The following is a 22,172-nucleotide window of genomic DNA, read 5'->3' on the forward strand; positions in this document are numbered from 1 at the left end:
AGGAGAATGGCATGAACCCAGGAGGCAGAGGTTGCAGTGGGCCGAGATCGCGCCGCTGCACTCCAGCCTGGGTGAGAGAGCAAGACTCTGGCTCGGAAAAAAAAAAAAAAAAAAAAAAAAACCAACGGGGGGGCGGGAGCCTGGAAACCCCGCCACTCAGGAGGCTGAAGCAGGAGAATCGCTTGAACCTGGGAGGTAGAGGCTGCAGTGATCCAAGATCGTGCCACTGCACTCCAGCCTGGGCAACAGAGCAAGAATCTGTCTCAAAAACAAAAAAAAAAACAAAGACAAGTAGGAGGAGGTCCTGAAAAGAGGACAGGACAGCACCAATCCAAGGCTTCCTCCTGGAGAAACTCAGGGTTGAAAATAGAGCAAGGAGGGGCCGGGGCTCCGAGCTGTCTGTGACTTGTCGTTAGCCATGTCATGTTTGTGGGCTACTGGACAGCTTTATGCTTGGAGGAGCCCTGTCCTGGTTTTTCAGTGGCGTTGCATGGACAGGGGAAACCGAAGCTTCCCAGGGATTACCATCCTGCTTCTGCCATTCCCTTTTCTAATGACAATTGTTCCGTCATCCAGCAAATCTAAGACGTGACCATTTGGAAAATACACAGTTAATTTATTTGCCACTAAGAACCTGATCTCGCGTTCCCCAGTAAGACCTATCCCAACTCAAGCCTGTAATCCCAGCACTTTGGGAGGCCGAGACGGGCGGATCACGGGGTCAGGAGATCGAGACCATCCTGGCTAACACGGTGAAACCCCGTCTCTACTAAAAATACAAAAACTAGCTGGGCGAGGTGGCGGGCGCCTGTAGTCTCAGCTACTCAGGAGGCTGAGGCAGGAGAATGGCGTAAACCCGGGAGGCGGAGCTTGCAGTGAGCTGAGATCCGGCCACTGCACTCCAGTCCGGGCGACAGAGCAAGACTCCACCTCAAAAAAAAAAAAAAAAAAGACCTATCCTAAGCCCAGAGACACGCGTACATGGAAGCCATGGCCTACTGACGAAATACGCTGATTTCACAGAGGGTCATGCGCATTGTGCCAAGAGCTTTACGTTTCTTAACTCATGTAATCCACCCAAAACCCTCACTTGGCAGCTCTCACTACCGTCATTTTCTACAGAAGCTTTGATTAAATCAGTGGTTTGAGGTCGGGGGTGATTCTGCCCTTGCAAGGGACACTGGGAGATGCCTGGGGATATGTGTGGTTGTCACGACGGTGGGGTGCCCCTGGCATGAAGTGGGTGGAGGACATGGATGCTGCTCAGAGCCCCGCAGTGTCCAGGACGTCCCCACCCCAGAGGATGGTCCAGGCCCAAATGTGATTAGGGGCGAGGTTGGGAAATACTGGACCAGGTGCACGCTTCCCCTTTCCCTTTTTTTGTAACAATCTTGCTCTGTCACCCAGGCTGGACTGTAGTGCCGCAATCTCGGCTCACTGCAACCTCTGCCTTCCGGGTTCAAGCGATTCTCCTGCCTCAGCCTCCTGAGTAGCTGGGACTACAGGCATGTGCCACCATGCCCGGCTAATTTTTGTGTTTTTAGTAGAGACGTGGTTTCACCATGTTGGCCAGGCTGGTCTCGAACTCCTGACCTCAAGTCATCTGCCTGGCTTGGCCTCCCAAAGTGCTGGGATTACAGGCGTGAGCCATGTCACCTGGCCCTTATTCCTTTTTGATGGTTTTGCCCTCTAATCCTACATTAATTTAATTCTTGTCCTCTGCAAAAGCCTTGATAAAGAAGGGCCTTGGAGAGCTGAACCCAACCTGTTGAGAGTTGGATGTTTGTTCCTGACTGCCCTTGTTGTTCTCGTGTGCGATTTCTTTTTTTTTTTTCTTCTGTCTGTTTTATTTTATTTTATTTTATTCTTTTTTTTAAAACGAGGTCTTGCTGTGTTGTCCAGGCTGGTCTCAAACTCCTGGGCTCAGGCAGTCCTCTCGCCTCGGCCTCCCAAAGTGCTGAGATTACAGACGAGAGCCACCGTGCCCAGCCTCTTGTGTGCTGTTTCTTCGGTAATTCGGGCCATGAGATTCATCAGAAGTATCTCAGGTGGAAGAACCTACTGCCTACATACGCAAACCCAGGATCCATAGCTTTCCCGGGAGGGCTTTCCCGCCAGCGGCCTGGCAGAATGTTCTAGAAGCAGAGGGAACCAGCTGGGCCCAGCTGCAGGGAGTCAGCATCGTGGCTGTGGGCATCTCCCCATCCTGAGCCAGGGTTCTGGGTGTTTCCTTTCTCCCCTTAGGGATGCCATATGGCAGCCGAGAGAACTCCCTCCTCTACTCTGAGATTCCCAAGAAGGTCCGGAAAGAGGCTCTGCTGCTCCTGTCCTGGAAGCAGATGCTGGATCATTTCCAGGTGAGCTGTGCTGTTGGGCGTGGGCCCTACCGTGGGCGAGGAGGTGGGCAAAGGCCAGCCCCACAGGCCATACACACCTTTGGTCACCTCTCTTCCCCACCGGCTGTGGTTTTCCGCAAACCCTCCGTCCTGTGGACTGTGGCGGGTGAGCCTTCCCTTCTCCCCATGACCACCTGTACTCAAGCGACAGAGAAATTCTTACCAAAAGCGTCTCTTCCTTTTAACCGCATCAGCATAGACTGGGAATTAAGCTGGCTTGAGGCCCTTTTGGAGAGACTGGTTAATTATTAATCTTATCCAGTGTTGGCTCTCTGAGGATAGCTGAGGGAGGAAAAATGCCTTTTGCATTGGCGTGTTTTTGTGTTTGATGATTGGGAGGCCGAGGCAAGAGGATTCCTTGAGCCCAAGAATTTGAGACCAGACTGGGGAACACAGCAAGATCCTGTCTCTACAAAAGATAAAATTAGCCAGGCCTGATGGTACTCGCCTTGTAGTTCCAGCTAATTGGTAGGCTGAGGTGGGAGGATGGCTTGAACCCGGGAGTGCAAGGGTACAGTGAGCCATGATCTCAGCATTGCACTCCAGCCTGGGAGACAGCGAATAAATAGTAACACTATAACATAAACACTATAACATCTCTAAAATAGTAACACTATAACAATACAATAATATAACATTATAACGTAGTAACAACATAAACATAACAGTGTAACAATAATGATATCTAACAGTGTCCGTGAGATCCTGGCACTCCCATTTTCTCCACCACTGGTTCACTGGCCCTCCCTTTGGCCTGTCTCTGCGTCCCCAAGCCAATGTCGTCATATTTACACTACTTTCCACAGAGTGTAGGGGGTAATTTTGCTTTAGATTCTGCTTTTTTGGTTTGTTTGTTTGTTTTTTGAGACAAAGTCTCGCTCTGTCACTCGGGCTGTAGTGCAGTTGTGCAATCTCCGGCTCACTGCAACCTCTGCCTCCCGGGTTCAAGCGATTCTTCTGCCTCAGCCTCCTGAGTAGCTGGGACTACAGGTGCATGCCACCCACACCCGGCTAATTTTTGTATTTTTAGTAGAAACGGGGTTTCACCATATTGGCCAGGCTGGTCTCGAACTCCTGACCTCTGGGTCCGCCCACCTCGGCTTCCCAAAGTGCTAGGATTACAAAATTGAAAGCTGTTGATGGGAAGGGATTGTGAACAGGGTAGGAGGGTGGGGAGTCCGTAAGATTGGCACTAGGGACCCGGAGAGAGCACTCCAGTGGTGTGAGGCAGGGCACAGCCCATCCCAGGGGCCCCCATCTGCCCTGCAGAGGGTCTGTGGGGAGGGAGCTCAGGAAGTGAGGAGGCTTCTGGCCCCAGAGTCTCCCCCGCCACCTCCTAGGACACTCAGCCAGTCCTGCAGGGCCAGGTTTGCGGGCAATCTTTGGCCACCCACTGGGTCGGCCTCCGGCAGCCAGTTCTGCCCAGTGCAGGAAGTTCTCTCTGGCGAAGCCCAAAGTCAGATTCCTTGGGAATGCCCCCGCCCAAGGATCTCTGCCCTGACCAGTGGGGAATCCTCTTTGCCTGCTGACGCTGCCCCGTCCCCTGTATGTTTCCAGGCCACGCCCCACCACGGGGTCTACTCTCGGGAGGAGGAGCTGCTGAGGGAGCGGAAGCGTCTGGGGGTCTTCGGCATCACCTCCTACGACTTCCACAGCGAGAGCGGCCTCTTCCTCTTCCAGGCCAGCAACAGCCTCTTCCACTGCCGCGATGGCGGCAAGAACGGCTTCATGGTGAGCCCCGGCCCTGGCCGCGTGCAGGGGCGGCGTGGCGGGCCCCTCCCCCTGAGCCGGGTGTCTCTGTCCTCAGGTGTCCCCTATGAAACCGCTGGAAATCAAGACCCAGTGCTCAGGGCCCCGGATGGACCCCAAAATCTGCCCTGCTGATCCTGCCTTCTTCTCCTTCATCAACAACAGCGACCTGTGGGTGGCCAACATCGAGACAGGCGAGGAGCGGCGGCTGACCTTCTGCCACCAAGGTGGGGCCAGCCCCTCCTGTGCACAGCCACCATAGCCACCTGGCCAGCTTCCAGAAGGCCCCATTGCCCCCACAGCCAGGGTCTTCCTGCATGCACCCCTCCCAAGCCACCCTTCCGTGCAGACCTTCTGTGGCCTGCCATGTCTCCCAGGAGGTCCGTAGTTTTCTTTTCTTTTTTTTTTTTTTTGAGAGAGTCTCAGGCGGAGTGCTGTTGCCCAGGCAGAGTGCAGTGGTGCGATCTCAGCTCACTGCAACCTCTGCCTCTTGGGTTCAAGCGATTCTTCTGCCTCAACCCCCCAAGTAGCTGGGATTACAGGTGCCCGCCACCAGGCCTGGCTCATTTTTTTTTTTTTTTTTTTGTATTTTTTAGTTGTGATGGGGTTTCCTCATGTTGGCCAGGCTGCTCTTGAGCTCCTGACCTCAAATGATCCACCCTCCTCGGCCTCCCAAGGTCCTGGGATTACAGGCATGAGCCACTGCACCCGGCTGCTCTGTGGTTTTCTGCAGTGGGTGTCGGCCCAGCCACGGTGCTCTGCCAGGTGCTCCTGGGCATTTCTGCCCCTGCACACCTTCCCCTCCACTGCCTGTCCAGCCCCATCAAGTCAAGGCCACATCTCACCTGCTTCCTGTGTGTTCTGTCCACTCCCCTGCTCACCAGAAGTGACCCCATCCTTCCTTGTCCTAGTTTCAAGTCACTGATCGCTGCCTCTCCGTCCCATAAGCCCGGGCCCCACTTTTCCAAACCTGGGCACTCAGCAATGTCCAGAGATGTTTTTAGATGGCACGCTTGGGCAGGGGTGCTCCTGGCCTGCCATGGAGTGAGTGGAGGCCAGGGACACTGCTCAGCACCCTGCTGTGCCCTGGACGGCCCCACCCCAGAAACCAAGAGGACCCCCAGTGTCCGCACTGTGAGGTGGAGCAGCCCTGCTTGGAAACAGTCGGCTCGAGATCTCCCTCCCTCTCCATCCGTCTCCCTCCCTCCTCCTCCTTCCCTCCTTCTCTCTCCCTCTCTCTCATGCTCTCCTGGAGCCCCTGGCCATCCCCAATGTTAGCAGGCTGCTCACCCCTTGTTGATGCTCTCCGTCCCTCCCCGTAGGTTTATCCAATGTCCTGGACGACCCCAAGTCTGCGGGCGTGGCCACCTTCGTCATACAGGAAGAGTTTGACCGCTTCACTGGGTACTGGTGGTGCCCCACAGCCTCCTGGGAAGGTAGGTCCCTTCCATTTTCCAACATGCTCCCGGGCGTGCTTTTCCTCCTGGAGTCACAGTCTGCGTCCTTCCTGCCCCTTACTCCTTTTACCTCAAACCACCTCTGTGGTTTGTCAATACCAACACCTAGAGAATTCCTTAACGACTGTAGACATCGCTGCTGCCCTAAAAGGGGACACAGTTCAGCCCGTTACACCCCATGTGGCCACTTCCCATGCCAGTTCATGCTGGGAATAGCCTTGCTCTGCTTCCCGCTGCACAGGGGAGGAAACCAAAGCCCAGAGAGTTGGGACTGGCATACGGTCTAGCGAATGGCAGAGCCGGGGTTCTGGTTTCAGAGCCCACGGTGCCCAGCGTCAGGCCCTGGTGCTGCAGAAGAGGGTGGGCTGATGGCAGGGACTCTGCCGCCGGCATCCTCAGTTTGCCCACCCCTACCAAGGTTCAGAGGGCCTCAAGACACTGCGAGTCCTATACGAGGAAGTCGATGAGTCCGAGGTGGAGGTCATTCACGTCCCTTCTCCTGCACTAGAAGAAAGGAAGACGGACTCGTATCGGTACCCCAGGACAGGTGAGTGCTCGGTACATGTGATGGGCCAGGCCGCCAGGCCGGGGATCTGAGGCCCCTGGGGCATGACTGGTGAGGTGCACTGTCCCCCAGGCCCTCTGAGCTGCACAAGTGTGCTCTGGGCATCTGTGGCCGTGTAGGGGGAAGGCTTCAGCCCTGCAGGGGACGCGCCTTTCTCCTGGCTTACCATGGCCTCCTGATCACATTGCTCAGAGGTCAGCAAGCCGTCTCTGGAAGGGGCAAGGGGACAGGTGTCTCAGGCTTCCAGGGCCAGGTGAAGGCAGGCTCTCTTGCAACTGCCCCACCTTGCTGCTGGAGCACAAAAGCAGCATGTGCAGGAATGGGCATGGCCGCGTGCCAAGAAAACTTGACTGAAGTTTGGATGGCAAATAACTAACCTTGAGATACATACGATTTTCTTTCTTTTTTTTTTTTTTTTTTTTTTTTTTTTTTCCTGAGACGGGGTCTCGCTCTGTCGCCCAGGCTGGAGGTGCAGTGGTCGGATCTCAGCTCACTGCAAGCTCCGCCTCACGGGTTTACGCCATTCTCCTGCCTCAGCCTCCTGAGTAGCTGGGACTACAGGCGCCCGCCACATCACCCGGCTAATTTTTTTTTGTATTTTTTAGTAGAGACGGGGTTTCACCGTGTTAGCCAGGATGGTCTCGATCTCCTGACCTTGTGATCCGCCCGTCTCGGCCTCCCAAAGTGCTGGGATTACAGGCTTGAGCCACCGTGCCCGGCCAAGATACATATGATTTTCATATTAGCCAAAATGTGCCTCTTGTTTTATTTGTTCGTTTTCTTAACCATCTCAGAACGAAAGGAGGATTTTTAGCCATACAAAAACAGAAGGCAGGCTGGATTTGACCCTCACACTGTAGTGGTGTGTGTGTGTTTGTTTTTGAGACAAGGTTTCACCTTGTGGCTCGGGCAGGAGTACAGTGGTACAATCACAGCTCACTGCAGCCTCAAATTCCTGGGCTCAAGTGATCCTCCCACCTCTGCCTCCCAGGTAGCCGGGACTACAGGTGTGCGCCACCATGCCCAGCCAATATTTAAATTTTTTGTAGAGACGGAGTCTTGCTATGTTGCCCAGGCTGGTTTCGAACTCCTGGCCTCAAGTAGTCCTCTCGCCTCGGCGTCCCAAAGTGCTGAGATTACAGACGTGAGCCACCATGCCCGGCCACTCCCAATTCTTAAACCTCTTTCCAATTATTTAAAAATATATCTGGAGCCAAACAGAACACACGTGCAGCCCAGATTCCACGTTCAGGCCTTGGGTTTGCAACCCCGGTGGGACCACATAAGATCCTTGTTCTTGCTCGTACCCCGCGAGTGCCTGCTCTGTGCCGTGCTAGATGGAAGCTTCCTGTGGGGTCTTTTCAACTCCCACTGCAAATGAGCTCAGTCAGTCTCTTCCCCCTCGTTTGACAGATGAGAAAACTGAGGCTCAGAGATGTCACCTGCCCTGGGGGACAGAGCCACGAGGGCTGGAATTGAGTTTCTTGTAGGTCTAGCCAAAAAAAATAAGTATTCTCCACTCTGCTAGGGCCTGCACCGTCTTTTGGAGCCTGAACTAAGTCCCACTCTTCAGAAGCCTCTTGGGTCCCTTACTCTGTCGCCATTGGCCTCCCAAGGGCGCAGGTCTGGCTGTCACACGGCTCCCTCGTTTTGCATGGGACACACCCCACTTGTCACGTTGTCAGTGGTTTCACTGTGAGGCTCGGGCCTCCCCATCTGCTCTGGAGCTCTCCCAAGGCAGGGATGGCATCTTCCTGGTGTCTGCGGCTCCCACAAGCCCCAGCTCTCAGCACAGGGCGTGGCCTGGGTTCTTAAATGAGAAAGCCGAATGTCACCTCACTGTCGGGAATGTGATCCAGGCGAAAAGTCAGAAGGTCCCCGCCTGAGGGGCGTGATGCCTGTACCAGCGGGACAGTGTGCCTGCAGACACACCGTGGGACACCTGACTTCTCCTGCCTCCCCCACACCAATTGTACACCTCTCTGTGGACGTCACCCTGCAGCCCAGGCCCTCCACGCCGGCTCTTGGCACGCACAGATGACACCTGCCTGGCGTTCACCTCACTTCGGTTTTTGCAGGTAGCAAGAATCCCAAGATCGCCTTGAAACTGGCCGAGTTCCAGACCGACAGCCAGGGCAAGGTAAGCGGGCCTGGTGCATCCTAGAAAATCTTCCAGATGATGCAGGGAAGGGCCGGGTAGGCAGCTGGGTGGATGGGCAGGTCACTCACTTCCCTTGCGGGGACACGCCCGAGGCCCCAGCCCTGCTGCCTGGCCCGCGTAACCATGGGCCTTCCCTGCGTGTCTCTGGGCCAGGGCCTGGAATGCGGCGTGGCGAGCTGGCCTCCCTGCGGTAAGGAATGAGTGCTGGGCAGGGGTCCTGCAAGGACAGGCACGGCAGGTTCTCCCAGGCTCCCCTGGGAGGCAGTGATGTGTGGATCCAGAGCTGCCCTCTCCAAGTTTCTAAAACAGAGAACTCCACGGGGCAGATGGCTGGGGGACCCCAGCTTCAGACGGGGTGTTTCCTCCAGCATTTTGGGCAGATCCTCAGGGATCAGTTCACTGGACCCGTCAGCTACTGTGGGGAGGAGAGTGATCTGGGTCCCCATCCCCCCACTTTGTCAGATCCAGTACGCAGGGTCCTCATCACCTGGGGGTCATCTCAAAGGACCCCACACCCTGGAGGCGCCATCAGGCAGCAAAAGGCATCATCACCCCGCAGCGAGACGGTCACCAGCAGATCATACCAGTGACCACATCTCCCTCGGCGCCCGCCTCCCCAGCCACCCGCTCCAGCCCAGCATTTCCCTCCCTTCTCTCACGTCCCTGCCCTCCCTGGGGACCCCCAATAGCCCCACACTGATCCATTCTCTCGGAAGCTGCAAATCCCCTAAGACCCAGAAAGGTGTCAGGAAGTTAAGTAACATCACGCTGGAGAACTCACAGACAGAGCCGTGGACCAAAGAGGCTGGGGCAGAGGAGAGCAGATGATGATGGGGACACAGGCGTCCAGGGAATCCCTCCTTTCCCCTACGCCAGAGGATGAGAGGCCGGGACAAACCAAGGAGGCCCTTGTGCACTTTTGCAAAAATGATATAATGTTTTGGGGAAGCATGTGAGACAAAACATACCTGTTTTCATAATTTGGAGGGTTGTGGGTGCTTTTTGACCTGATTAGGTCTCCAAGCCTCTTTTGCATTCTTGACAGAGCATTCTGGCGGATTTGAGGCGATCAGTCTGAGTGGCTTTGCGAGCGATCCACATGAAACCTCCCTCCAGGCTGGGGTTTTGCTTTGCTTGTTTGTTCTTGTTTTTTGAGACAGGGTCTCACTGTCATCTAGGCTGGAGTACATTGATACAATCATGACCCACTGCAGCCTCAACCTCCCAGACTTAAGGCAATCCTCTCGCCTCAGCCACTGAGTAGCTGGGACTATAGGCATGCACCACCACATCTAACTAATTGTGGGTTTTGTAGAGATGGGGTCTTGCCGTGTTCCCCAGGCTGGTCTCGAACTTCTGACCTCAAGTGATCCACCTTCCTCGGCCTCCCAAACCGCTGGGATTACAGGCGTGAGCCACTGCACCCAGCCCCACCAGACTGTTTTAGTGGCTCCTTGCACTCTCAGACATTCAGAGTCCTTAGGTGGACTTGGATGATGCCAGTCAAACAAGGCGGCTTGTTTGACTTGACTGGTGACCCACTCAAGTGGTAGAGCTGGAGGCCCTGCTGCCGTTTCTCCCTTCGATCCCCCAGATACGCCGTGCCAGCCCCGTTGAGGCACAAGGAAGCCCTAGGTCCCCTTTCTCTAGATCCCCTGGAGATCCCATGTCAGCCCCATTTAGGTTCAAGGAAGCCCCAGGTCCCCTGTCTCTCAATACCCTGGACCCGCTGTGCCAGCCCCGTTTAAGCATGGGGAAGCCCTGGGTCTGGGGACTGTGCTTGTCCAGAGCCACCTGGCTCTAAGGGATAGCCCAGACCAGAGCCTTGGGATCCAGGCACCCACTGGGGTGCTGCCATTGGCTCGCCCAGCCCACCTGCCCCGTTGGGTGTAGTCGTTTGTTCAGGCCATGACAAAGGACCACAGACTGGGAACACAGTCGAAATCGACAGTGTCCAACACCAAGGTGCTGGCAGGTGGCTCCTTCTCCATGGCTTCTTGGTGGCCGTTGCTTCCCGATTCTCTTCTCAAAACGGCCTCCCTCTGTGTGTCTGTGTCCACGTGTTCCCCCATAAGGACAGCAATCATGCTGGATCAGGCCCCACCCTTGTCCGCACAACCTTGTCTTAACTCAGTACATCTCCAGTGGCCCCATTTCCAAAGAAGGTCGCGTTCTGGGGTTCTGGAGGCTGAGACTCCAGCATATGCATCTGGGGGGGACATGACACGACCCAGCGCAGTGGCCTTCTCCTCCGAGTAGCGCCAAGCAGGCCAGGGCATGACCCACACCTGTTTCCCTTCAGATCGTCTCGACCCAGGAGAAGGAGCTGGTGCAGCCCTTCAGCTCGCTGTTCCCGAAGGTGGAGTACATCGCCAGGGCCGGGTGGACCCGGGATGGCAAATAGTGAGTGTCTCCGGCTGGAACCTGAGGAATTCACCTGCGGGGCCCTGGACCCTGAGCAGCCACCGAATCCGCCTCCTGGCCTTTCGTGCCATTCCTTCCATCTGCTCACGTGTCTTCCCGCAGTGCCACCGCCAGGGCAGGCCTCAGCCCAGTGTCCAAAGGGCCTTCCTGACCTCAGCCAGTCTGAGGATGGCACACTGGACTTATGAGTCCCAGTGTTAGTACCACTAGGACACGCTGATCCCGTTACCCGGAGTGTGGAGGAGACCTACAGAGGGGATTTCAGGTGTCCCCAGACCTCAGACTCAGAAAAACTCAGTCACAAAGTAGAGGTGCTCCCCTGTACTCACTCCCCAGCCTCCCACTCTTGTCGAGGAGAAAACTCTACCGCTTCCCTAAACGGGGGCCCCAAACCCCAGTGGGCAAAATTCAGCCTCTGCCTGTTTTTTTTTTTTTTTTTTTTTTGAGGTGGAGACTTGCTCTGTCATCCAGGCTGGAGTGCAGTGGCGCGATCTCGGCTCACTGCAACCTCTGCCACCTGAGTTCAAGCATTCTCCTGCCTCAGCCTCCCAAGTAGCTGGGATTACAGGCACCTGCCACCATGCCTGGCTAATTTTTGTATTTTTTAGTAGAGATGGGGTTTTAGCATCTTGGCCAGGCTGGTCTTGAACTCTTGACCTCGTGATCCACCCGTCTCGGCCTCCCAAAGTGCTGGGATTACAGGTGTGAGCCATCGCGCCCAGCTTTCTGCTTGTTTTTATACATCCCATGAGCTCAAAATGGCAGTTACACTTCCCCCGCTGCCCCGAGGTAGAGTCTTGCTCTGTCGCCCAGGCTGGAGTGCAGTGGCGCGATCTCGGCTCACTGTAAGCTCTGCCTCCCGGGTTCACCCCATTCTCCTGCCTCAGCCTCCCGAGTAGCTGGGACTACAGGCGCCCGCCACCTCGCCCGGCTAATTTTTTGTATTTTTAGTAGAGACGGGGTTTCACTGTGTTAGCCAGGATGGTCTCGATCTCCTGACTTCCGCCTCGGCCTCCCAAAGTGCTGGGATTACAGGCGTGAGACACAGTGCCCGGCCGGCAGTTATGCTTTTATTTATTTATTTATTTTTATTATTATTATTATTATTATTATTATTATTATTATTATTATTATTTGAGATGAAGTCTCACTCTCTTGCCGAGGCTGGAATGCAGTGGCGCGATCTCAGTTCACTGCAACTGTCATCTCCTGGGTTCAAGAGATTCTTCTGTCTCAGCCTCCCGAGTAGCTGTGACTATGGGCACCTGCCACCATGCCCAGCTAATTTTTATATTTTTAGTAGACACAGAGTTTCACCATGTTGACCAGGCTGGTCTTGAACTCCTGGCCTCAGGTGATTGGCCCGCCTCTGCCGTGGCATTTATGCTTTTAAATGATTGGGGGCAGAAGGGAGGGGATCCACAGAAGATTTTATCACACATGGAAGTGATGTGAAATTCACATCTCAGCGTCCATGCATAAAGTTGTGTTGGCACACAGCCACGCCCACTTGTTTGCAGACTGTCAGTGGCAGAATTGAGTAGCTGTGATAGAAACTATGACCCACCAAGCTGAAAGTATTTCGTATCTGGGCCTGTTTCACAGAAAAACTGCTTCCCCTGCCCTACACACTTGCTAGGCCTCCTTTCCTTTTATATTTTGTGTAAAAATGGGGTCTTGTGCTATGGCCCAGGCTGAAGGGTAGTGGCACAATCATAGCTCACTGCACCCCTGAACTCCTGGGCTCAAGCATTCCCCCGACCTCAGCCTCCTGAGAACCTAGGGTCACAGGCCAGAGCCACCATGCCTGGCTAATAATTTTTGTTGTTGTTGTTGTTGTTGTTGTTGTTTTGAGATGGAGTCTTGCTCTGTCGCCCAGGCTGGAGTGCAGTGGCTCGATCTCGGTTCACTGCAAGCTCTGCCTCCCGGGTTCACGCCATTCTCCTGCCTCAGCCTCCCATGTAGCTGGGACTACAGGTGCCCGCCACAACGCCCGGCTAATTTTTTGTATTTTTAGTAGAGACAGGGTCTCACCGTGTTAGCCAGGATGGTCTCGATCTCCTGACCTTGTGATCTGCCTGCCTTGGCCTCCCAAAGTGCTGGGATTACAGGCGTGAGCCACCATGCCCAGCAATAATTTTATTTTTTGTAGCAACAGTGTCTTGCTATGTTGTCCAGGCTGATCTCAAACTCCTGGCCTCAAGCAATCCTCCCATCTTGGCCCCCCAAAGTGCTGGGATTACAGGTGTGAGCCATGACGCCCGGCCTGGGCCTTCTTTCTAACAGACTTCAGGTTCACTGCCTTGGCAGGCCCATGGGCTTTAGTTAGGATTTCTATTTTTTTTTTTTTTTTTCCTTTCAGACAGAGTCTTACTCTGTGGCCCAGGCAGGGGTGCAGTGGTGCGATCATAGCTCACTGCAGCCCCGAATTCCCAGATTCAAGCAATTCTCCCAACTCAGCCTCCTGAGTAGAGGGGACTACAGGTACGCACCACCATGCCCAGCCAATTTTTTATATCTTTTGTAGAGATGAGGGTCTTGCTTTTGTATTCCTGTGCCTCTAAGTGTGTTCACTTTTCTAATTGCATTGGTTAATGTCTCCAATGGAATGTTTTGTTTTTTTGTTGTTTTTTTTTTTTGAGACGGAGTCTCGCTGTGTCTCCCAGACTGGAGTGCAGTGGCGTGATCTCGGCTCACTGCAAGCTCCACCTCCTGGTTTCCCGCCATTCTCCTGCCTCAGCCTTCCGAGTAGCTGGGACTACAGGCGCCCGCCACCACGCCCAGCTAATTTTTTGTATTTTTAGTAGAGACGGGGTTTCACCGTGTTAGCCAGGATGGTCTCGATCTCCTGACCTTGTGATCCCCCTACCTCGGCCTCCCAAAGTGCTGGGATTACAGGCGTGAGCCACCACGTCCGGCCTTCCAATGGAATGTTAACAATGAATTCTATTATGTGCTGCTTCCATATGTACGTTTGCTAGGACTGTGGGTGTGAGTTACCACGCCCGGCTAATATTTTAATTTTTTTTTTTTTTTTTTTTGAGATGGAGTCTTGCTCTGTCTCCAGGCTGGAGTGCAGCGGCATGATCTTAGCTCACTGCAACCTCTGACTCCCAGGTTCAAGCAATTTTCCTGCCTTAGCCTCCTGAGTAGCTGGGATTACAGGCACGTACCACCAAGCCCAACTAATTTTTGTATTTTTAGTAGGGACAGGGTTTCAGCTATGTTGACCAGGACGGTCTCAAACTCTTGACCTTGTGATCCGCCCACCTCAGCTTCCCAAAGTGCTGGGATTACAGGCGTGAGCCACTGTGCCTGGACTTTTTTTTTTTTTTTTTTTTTTGTAGAGACAAGGTCTTGCATGTTGCCCAGGCGGGTCTTGAACTTCTGGGCTCAAGCGATCCACCCACCTCAGCCTCTTAAAGTGCTTGGATTGCAGGCCTGAGCCCCGGCACCCGCTCTAGTTAGTATTTTACATCCCTGTGATGCTTCCCTTTGGTTTGGTTTTCGTTGCTCTGTCTTTGTGCGGAGGTGCTTCTTTTCCACGTAGAATTCTGACATCTCCTCTTAAAATAAATTCAAGTTTAAAAATTGTTCATTTAGGCCAGGTGCAGTGGCTCACGTCTGTAAACCCAGCACTTTGGGAGGCTGGGGCTGGCATATCATCTGAGGTCAGGAGTTCGAGACCAGCCTGGGCAACATGGTGAAACCCCGTCTCTACTAAAAGTACAAAAATTAGCCAGGTGTGGTGGCGGGCACCTATAATCCCAGATAATGCAGGAGGCTGAGGCAGGAGAATTGCTTGAACCGGGAATGTGGAGGTTGTAGTGAGCCAAGATTGTGCCACTACACTTCAGCCTGGACAAGAGTGAAACTCTGTCTCAAAAAATTAAACAAACAAATAAATAAAATAAAGCAAGTTATGAAATAAAGCATAGCAACTGTGGGCCGAGGAGTCAGTGAAGAGGAGAAACTATTACAGTTTCTCCTTGTTTCCACCTCTAAAAGCGGAGAGGCCATTGTTTCCAGAACACTCGGATCATGGAGTCTCGTCACCCATCCTGTCCTCCCCTAAGCATGTTCCAGGAAGGGTGCTCCGGGGTTACTTGGCCAAGTGCAGGTGAAGCCAGCGCAGGAAGCCCAGCCCTAATTCCACACGGGTTTGGACGCTGCGTCCCCAGCCTCTCTCTGCAGGACACTGAGGCTCCCGGCTTCCCTCCCATCTGCCCATCCATCTTCCCCCTCAGTGCCTGGGCCATGTTCCTGGACCGACCCCAGCAGTGGCTCCAGCTCGTCCTCCTCCCCCCGGCCCTGTTCATCCCAAGCACAGAGAGTGAGGAGCAGCGGCTAGCCTCTGCCAGAGCCGTCCCCAGGAACGTCCAGCCGTACGTGGTGTATGAGGAGGTCACCAACGTCTGGATCAACGTAAGCAGGACAAGCACTGGCTGTGTGTCTGCCTGGGCCCTGGAGTCACACTGCCCCCACCCCCATGTCCCAGAAGGCTGAGTGTCAATGACGAGTGGGGTTTGCCCTTATGTGGAGAAGTGAGCTCAGGCCTTGGCCATCCCTGGCTGGCAGGGAAGAGGGTCTGCAGAGCTGGTGAGTCTGGCAGCTATTGGAGCCTCTCCCCTCATTTTTTTTTTTTTTTTTTTTTTTTTTGTAGACAGTCTCGCTCTGTCACCCAGGCTGGAGTGCAGTGGCAGTCTCAGCTCACTGCAACCTCCACCTCCCCCCGGGTTCAAGCAGTTCTCCTGCCTCAGCCTCCCAAGTAGCTGGGATTACAGGTGTGTGCCACCACGCCCAGCTAATTTGTTGTATTTTTAGTAGAGATGGAGTTTCACTGTGTTAGCCAGGATGGTCTTGATCTCTTGCCCTTGTGATCCGCCTGCCTCGGCCTTCCAAAGTGCTGGGATTACAGGTGTGAGCCATCGCGTCTGGCTTTTTATTTTAATTTTATTTTTTCCTAATTAGAGACAGGGTTGCTCTGTTGCCCAGACTGGAGTGCAGTGGTACGGTCATAGCTCGCTGCAGCCTCGACCTCCTGGGCTTAAGTGATCCTCCCGCCTCAGCCTCCTGAGTAGCTAGGACTACAAGCCTGCACCACAATGCCTGGCTAATTTATTTATTTATTTTTAGAGGTAGAGTCTTACTATGTTGTCCAGGCTGATCTCTCAAACTCCTGGGCTCAAGCAAATCTCTTGCCCCAGCCTCCCAAACTACCAGGATTACTGGTGTGAGCCACCATGCCCAGCCACCCACACCTTCTGACGCATCTTCTTTCCCCTTTCCGGACAGGTTCATGACATCTTCTATCCCTTCCCCCAATCAGAGGGAGAGGACGAGCTCTGCTTTCTCCGCGCCAATGAGTGCAAGACCGGCTTCTGCCATTTGTACAAAGTCACCGCCGTTTTAAAATCCCAGGGCTACGATTGGAGTGAGCCCTTCAGCCCCAGGGAAGGTGAGCAGAGCCTGATGAATGCTGTCGACTCTGTCCCGGGACAGGACAGAGCTCCCAAGGGTCATGTCTGGATAGAGAGGCGGGGCGGTCCTGGAGCCAGGCCCGGGCTCTTCCAGCTTAGAACAGGGACACCATGGACGCCAGGGCCGGGTGGTTCTCTGGGGTGGGGCCTTCCTGTGCACTGAGCGGCGTCCTTGGCCTCCACCCACTCCATGCCAGGAGTACCTCCAGTTGTGACAACCACAGATGTCCCTAGATGTAGTCCGGTGCCCTCTGAGGGCAGAGCCCACATAGCAGCCAAGGCGTCCCCCAACACAGAGGACAGAGACCCCAGGGAGCGAGGTGTCTGGGAGTGCAGGAGCCGAGGAGCGAATGAGCCAGGGATGGGCGATGCCGTAGGCTGCCGCAGAGCTGAGTACAATGCGGACCGAGGAGTGGCGACTGCCTCAGGCTAGCATCAGGGTCCTCCTGGGTGGGATGCAGCAAGTGCAGACTGGCTGAGCATCTTGAAGGGGAGCTGTCTTTGGCTCATTGGTGTTTCGCTCTCTGTCTGTCTGGCTTAGCCACCACCACCTGGCATTGGGATTTCATGTACATGCTCATTTTGCCCCCTGTGGGAAAATGGGCCAGCCCGAGCACTCACGTTTCAAATGTGGTCTCAAGTAGAGCCAGCCACAGCTGCCACTTTCCAGGGTCACAGACCCACCAGGCTGCTGCAGTGTCACAGGGACCCCTGGCCTGTGAGGTGGGCACACCAGATTTCCCAGCACCCTGCTCAGCCCCCAGCACACACCATGCATCTCCTAGATGGCAGGTGCATGGCAAGGAGGTGACCCCAAGTGATGTTGCATCAGAAGGAACACGTCAGGACGCGGACAGGAGCCTGGGTCTTGGGCCTGGGTGGGAACCCCTGTCCTCCCCAGGTCCCGATGCCACAAGTAACCCCACCCAGACCTCTACACCAGGGAAACCACGTCTACCCTCCCGTGCTGTTCGTCCCTCCTGACAGACACGTTTCCAACCGCTTGTGTAGACCTAAAAGGTTAAGAAAGAACAGGGAGCCCCGAGTTACAAACCGTCTCAGTGTGTTTCTGCTGCATGCCATGAGGCGCCCTGCACTGTCATTCTTTACCTGGTGAAAATTCAAACGTGAGGTCAACCCTCCTACCCCCACAAAAACAATAATAAAACCAGCAGAGCCCTGGTCTCTAGCCTTAGCTTTCACCAGCGTCTTGTTGCAGCCAGGGACGTGGCTCACACCTGCAATCCCAGCGCTTTGGGAGGCCGAGGTGGGAGGATCGCTTGAGCCCAGGAGTTTAAGGCCAGCCTGGGCAACATAGTAAGACCCTCTCTCTACCCCCTTGCCCCCCAAAAAAAGTCGGCCGGGCGCGGTGGCTCAGGCCTGTAATCCCGGCAATTTGGGAGGCTGAGGCAGGTGGATCACCTGAGGTCAGGAGTTGTAGACCAGCTTGACCAACATGGTGAAACCCTGTCTCTACTAAAAGTACAAACTCTAGCTGGGCATGGTGGCAGGCGCCTGTAATCCCAGCTACTTGGGAGGCTGAGGCAGGAGAATCACTTGAACCCAGGAGACGGAGGTTGCAGTGAGCCGAAATTGCGCCATTGCACTCTAGCCTGGGCGACAAGAGCAAGATTTCGTCTTAAAAAAAAAAAAAAAGTCTAGTTCTACAAAGTCCTAATGTGTCCTAAGAGGTCATGGGCCCAGTTGGCTCCACCCCCCACCCCCCACCCCTGTGCCACACACACATCATGTGGCCTTTGGAGGGTTCTAAAATTGGGAAATTCCAATGAAAATCCAGACTCCTGGTTTCTCTTCCTGTTGTTTTTTTTGTTTTGTTTTGTTTTGTTTTGAGACGGGTTCTTGCTCTGTCACCCAGGCTGGAGTGGCAGTGGTGTGATCATAGCTCACCACAGCCTCAACCTCCTGGGCTCAAGCAGTCCTCCCAACTCAATCTCCCAAGTAGCTTGGACCACAGACACGTCACCATGCCTGACTAATTTTTTTTTTTTTTTTTGGAAGAGACAGGGTCTCACTGTGTTGCCCAGGCTGGTCTCAAACTCCTGACCTCAAGCAATCCTCCTGCCTCGGCCTCCCAAAGTGCTGGGATTACAGTAGTGAGCCAGGGGCCTCCTAGTTTCTCGTGGGAAACACCAGGCCTGCCATCCACATGGCAGGAACGGGCCCCGCAGGCCTCTTCTCCTGTCTGGCAGGTCTGACGCAGTGCCCTGTGCTGGCGTCTTGAGTTCACGGCAAGCCAGGGTTTCAGTGGCTCCATGGCGAGTCTCCTTGGGTGGAATTTGACCTGGGTGCCTGCATCACCTCCCAGGCCCCTTCACCTCCCTTCTTTCTTTCCTTCCAGATGAATTTAAGTGCCCCATTAAGGAAGAGATTGCTCTGACCAGCGGTGAATGGGAGGTTTTGGCGAGGCACGGCTCCAAGGTACCAGGGTCTCCTCGCAGCCTTCCCCTGCTCCACACATGTGTGTTTTACACACATACACACACATTCTCACACACACGCACACACATATACTCACACACATACTCATTCTCACACACATGCACACACTCACATGCATGCACACACACACACGCAGACCTGTGAGGACCCTGCTTTACAGCACTTAGCAGGCCTCAGCACAGTGTCTGCCGTACACACAAGCCAATCATTTCATCACCTCCCCGTCTCATCTTGAACGTTGTGCCATTCATGTGCTTTATCCTTTCACCCTGAAATTAAGGAAAACATTGGAAGCCTTTTAGAAATCATGAAAGAGGAAGCGTGTCCTCTGCAGGCCTTCCGGGGCCACGCGTCCAGCTGCCCTGTTGTGGGGCACGATGCTGTCCGCACTGGAAGCCCGTGCCCCGCTGTCCCGGGAGACCACTTACCCTCAGTTTCTTCACGTCCTGGGGTCCCTGGTCACCCCAGGCTCCAGCTGCCTCCACCGGCCTCTCAGGCCCTGGGCACGGGCGATGCCCTCTCCTCCCTTGGGGCTCTGAGGCCTCCTGGCTCCTTCCCAGGCATCAGCCAAAGCCTGCTCGCTGCCGGGCAGTAGCAGTTGTTTGGAGACCATTAGTGTCCCAGCGCAGGTGAAGGAGGGGCCCCGCTGCTCCACACAGTGCAGGCTGTCCTGCTCCTCCAGGAGATGCCATTACTAGGGCTTCCCACAGGAAGGCAGGGCCTTGCCACTTCTGAACCCAAGCACTTGGGTTAAACGAATGGCTGACCAGGCTGGGGACTGCTGGGTTCCCCTGAGCCTCTGTCTTGGGCACGGTGCCCTCCCTGACCTTCCCACCTGGCTTGGCGGGCCCTCCCAATTCAAGCCCGGAGAGAGTCGTCTGGGGGTGGAGTTCAGGCCCCAGGTCCCACCTGAGGATGCACAGTTCCCAACTCAACCAGGGGCTGCTCCCAGCCCTCGGGGCCAGATAAGCGCATCTTTCAGGGACGGTTCATCTCCAGCCCTAAAGCAGACTTGGGAGAGAACAGCATGCGTCCCCAGTCTGAGGAACATGGGACCCACTCTTGCGGGGCATGGAGAGGGGCGTGAGCCAAGGGGCATCTGGGATGCATCACGAGGACGTCCTGTCCCCCTGCAGATCTGGGTCAACGAGGAGACCAAGCTGGTGTACTTCCAGGGCACCAAGGACACGCCACTGGAGCACCACCTCTACGTGGTCAGCTATGAGGCGGCCGGGGAGATCGTGCGCCTCACCACGCCCGGCTTCTCCCACAGCTGCTCCATGAGCCAGGTGGGTACCGCCCAGCCTCACAGCACTGCCCTGTGCTTGTCCAACAGCTCCCAGCCAGAGCAGTCCCTGATGGCCGGGCACAGCACTCAGGGCCACTCTCATGGTTTTGCATTCTCATAGCTGCCTTAGGACAGGTGGTGCCCACCCCTGCCTCCTGGGTAAGGCAAGGAAGGGAGTGAATTGCCCACTGCCACCCCCAGGCTAATAAGTGGTGGAGCCCCCCAGTGCCTGTCCACTGAGCCTGGGCCCTGCCGCTCTGTGTGCGGTGGGATATGGCCCTTAGCCTCTCAGAACATTCTAGAATGTCTGGCGGTGGCCATGGAGGGCCACCCCTAGTCCAGGGCATGAGTCGGCTGCAGTTTGCCAGCTGTGGAAACTAGCAGGTGTGCAGGCCTGGGCAGCGGCAGAGCCCTCGGCAGATCCAGGGCGTTGGTGACTGTCCACGGGCCCCTGGCCGGGGGACAGACGCCTCCTGGCCTCAGTTTCCTGCTCTGCAGAATGGGGAGACGGCAGTGGCGCCCACCTTGCAGCAGTGGGTGGAGCTTTGAGGTTTCATGACAGGATGGGGGCGGGCGGGAGGGAAGCTGCCCGGGATTTGCGGTCGGCACCCAGTGGAAAGGGGGGTGGCAGCGTCCCGGGGAGCTCATCGCCCCATTCTACCCGCAGAACTTCGACATGTTCGTCAGCCACTACAGCAGCGTGAGCACGCCACCCTGCGTGCACGTCTATAAGCTGAGCGGCCCCGACGACGACCCCCTGCACAAGCAGCCCCGCTTCTGGGCCAGCATGATGGAGGCAGCCAGTGAGTAGCCCCTGCCCCACCCCACGGGAGCTTCTGCTTGCCCGGCTGTAAAACGGGACAAGGGCCCGTGCTGCAGGAAGAGGCAGAGGCCTGGAGCCGGCCTGCTTGGCCTCTCACAGCACCCAGGCCCCTCTCAGGCATCGGGAACTTGTCATAGGACATAAGCAGCAGCCCCTGCCGTCTGAGACAGCCCTGGTCCGAGCTGCAGTAAAGGGCTGCACTGCACAGAACCCGGCAGGGATGCAGCTCCGTGCCAGCCCCCTGCCAAAACAGTAACCAGTGAGACACAGACCCTGTCACTGGGAGCTCCCAGGGTAGTGGGCAGGTGACAAGTAAACATTTTCATCAGCCAGCACAGTGGCTCCTGCCTGTAATCCCAGTGCTTTCGAGGCCAAGGCAGGAAGACTGCTTGAGCCTAGGAGTTTGAGACCAGCCTGAGCAGCATAGCAAGACCCCCCTCTGCAAAAATGTTAAAAATTAGCTGGGTGTAGTAGTGTGCACCCGTAGTCCTAGCTACTCAGGAGACTGAGGTGGGGGGATCGTTTGAGCCCAGAAGTTGGAGGCTGCAGTGAGCTGTGATTGTACCACTGCACTCCAGCCTGGGCAACACAGCAAGACCCTGACTCTTAAAAAAATTAAAAATTAAAAACATTTTGGGCCGGGCGCGGTGGCGTACGCCTGTAATCCCAGCACTTTGGGAGGCTGAGGCGGGCGGATCACGAGGTCAGAAGATTGAGACCATCCTGGCTAACACGGTGAAACCTCGTCTCTACTAAAAATACAAAAAATTAGCCGGGCGTGGTGGCGGGCGCCTGTAGTCTCAACTACTCAGGAGGCTGAGGCAGGAGAATGGCATGAACCTGGGAGGCAGAGGTTGCGGTGAGCTGAGATCACTCCACCACACTCCAGCCTGGGCGACAGAGAGAGACTCCATCTCAAAAAAACACACAAAAAACATTTTGAACAGTGGTGTTCCATACAGGGGTGGCCGGGATGCCAGAGTCCACCCACACTGGTTTGAAACCCGCCGTGGTTATCAGGCTTTCCACTTCACCTTCTCCAGGACCCTGGAGTCCTGGCCACAGCAGCACGCAGAGGGCCCTTTACGGCGTCCCGGGCCCTGAGACTGCCGCCTACAGCAGCACCTGCTCAGAGTCGACACTCCGAGGCCTTTATCAGAAAAAGGAGCAAAGGGTCAGTCACGGGGGGCCTCAGGAAATGAGGCAACCTGACACCTTGCCCAGAACCTGGAGGTTGGCCAGGACCCTGCATTGGTGACTCCGGGTTCCAGTGCTGGCTCCGTCACACACATCAGCGTATCACTATGAAGTGTTTCTTTATCAATGAAACTGTATATACAGAGTGCAGGATGAAAACCAGTGGGTCAGC

The 22,172-nt window shown here is 55.2% G+C and overlaps 1 protein-coding gene across 5 annotated transcripts in view; it reads left to right on the forward strand.

Moving 5' to 3' along the window:
• The window catches only part of DPP9 (dipeptidyl peptidase 9), a 51,230-nt gene that overhangs the window by 16,152 nt on the left and 12,906 nt on the right, over positions 1-22,172 (forward strand). For all 5 annotated transcript variants that reach the window (XR_003309673.2, XM_023185643.3, XM_023185644.2 and 2 more), the window contains 12 exons: positions 2,245-2,357; positions 3,954-4,127; positions 4,204-4,372; positions 5,468-5,581; positions 6,021-6,149; positions 8,246-8,307; positions 10,631-10,731; positions 15,000-15,177; positions 16,048-16,210; positions 18,592-18,671; positions 19,829-19,981; positions 20,648-20,783. Coding sequence is in view for 4 of the 5 variants with exons in the window: in XM_023185643.3 (XP_023041411.1) it covers positions 2,245-2,357; positions 3,954-4,127; positions 4,204-4,372; positions 5,468-5,581; positions 6,021-6,149; positions 8,246-8,307; positions 10,631-10,731; positions 15,000-15,177; positions 16,048-16,210; positions 18,592-18,671; positions 19,829-19,981; positions 20,648-20,783 (1,572 nt within the window). In the remaining variant the exon portion in view is untranslated. The remainder of the gene's footprint in view (positions 1-2,244; positions 2,358-3,953; positions 4,128-4,203; positions 4,373-5,467; positions 5,582-6,020; positions 6,150-8,245; positions 8,308-10,630; positions 10,732-14,999; positions 15,178-16,047; positions 16,211-18,591; positions 18,672-19,828; positions 19,982-20,647; positions 20,784-22,172) is intronic.

This window comes from Piliocolobus tephrosceles, chromosome 21, assembly GCF_002776525.5.
Source record: "Piliocolobus tephrosceles isolate RC106 chromosome 21, ASM277652v3, whole genome shotgun sequence".
In the NCBI taxonomy this organism is placed as follows: domain Eukaryota; kingdom Metazoa; phylum Chordata; class Mammalia; order Primates; family Cercopithecidae; genus Piliocolobus; species Piliocolobus tephrosceles.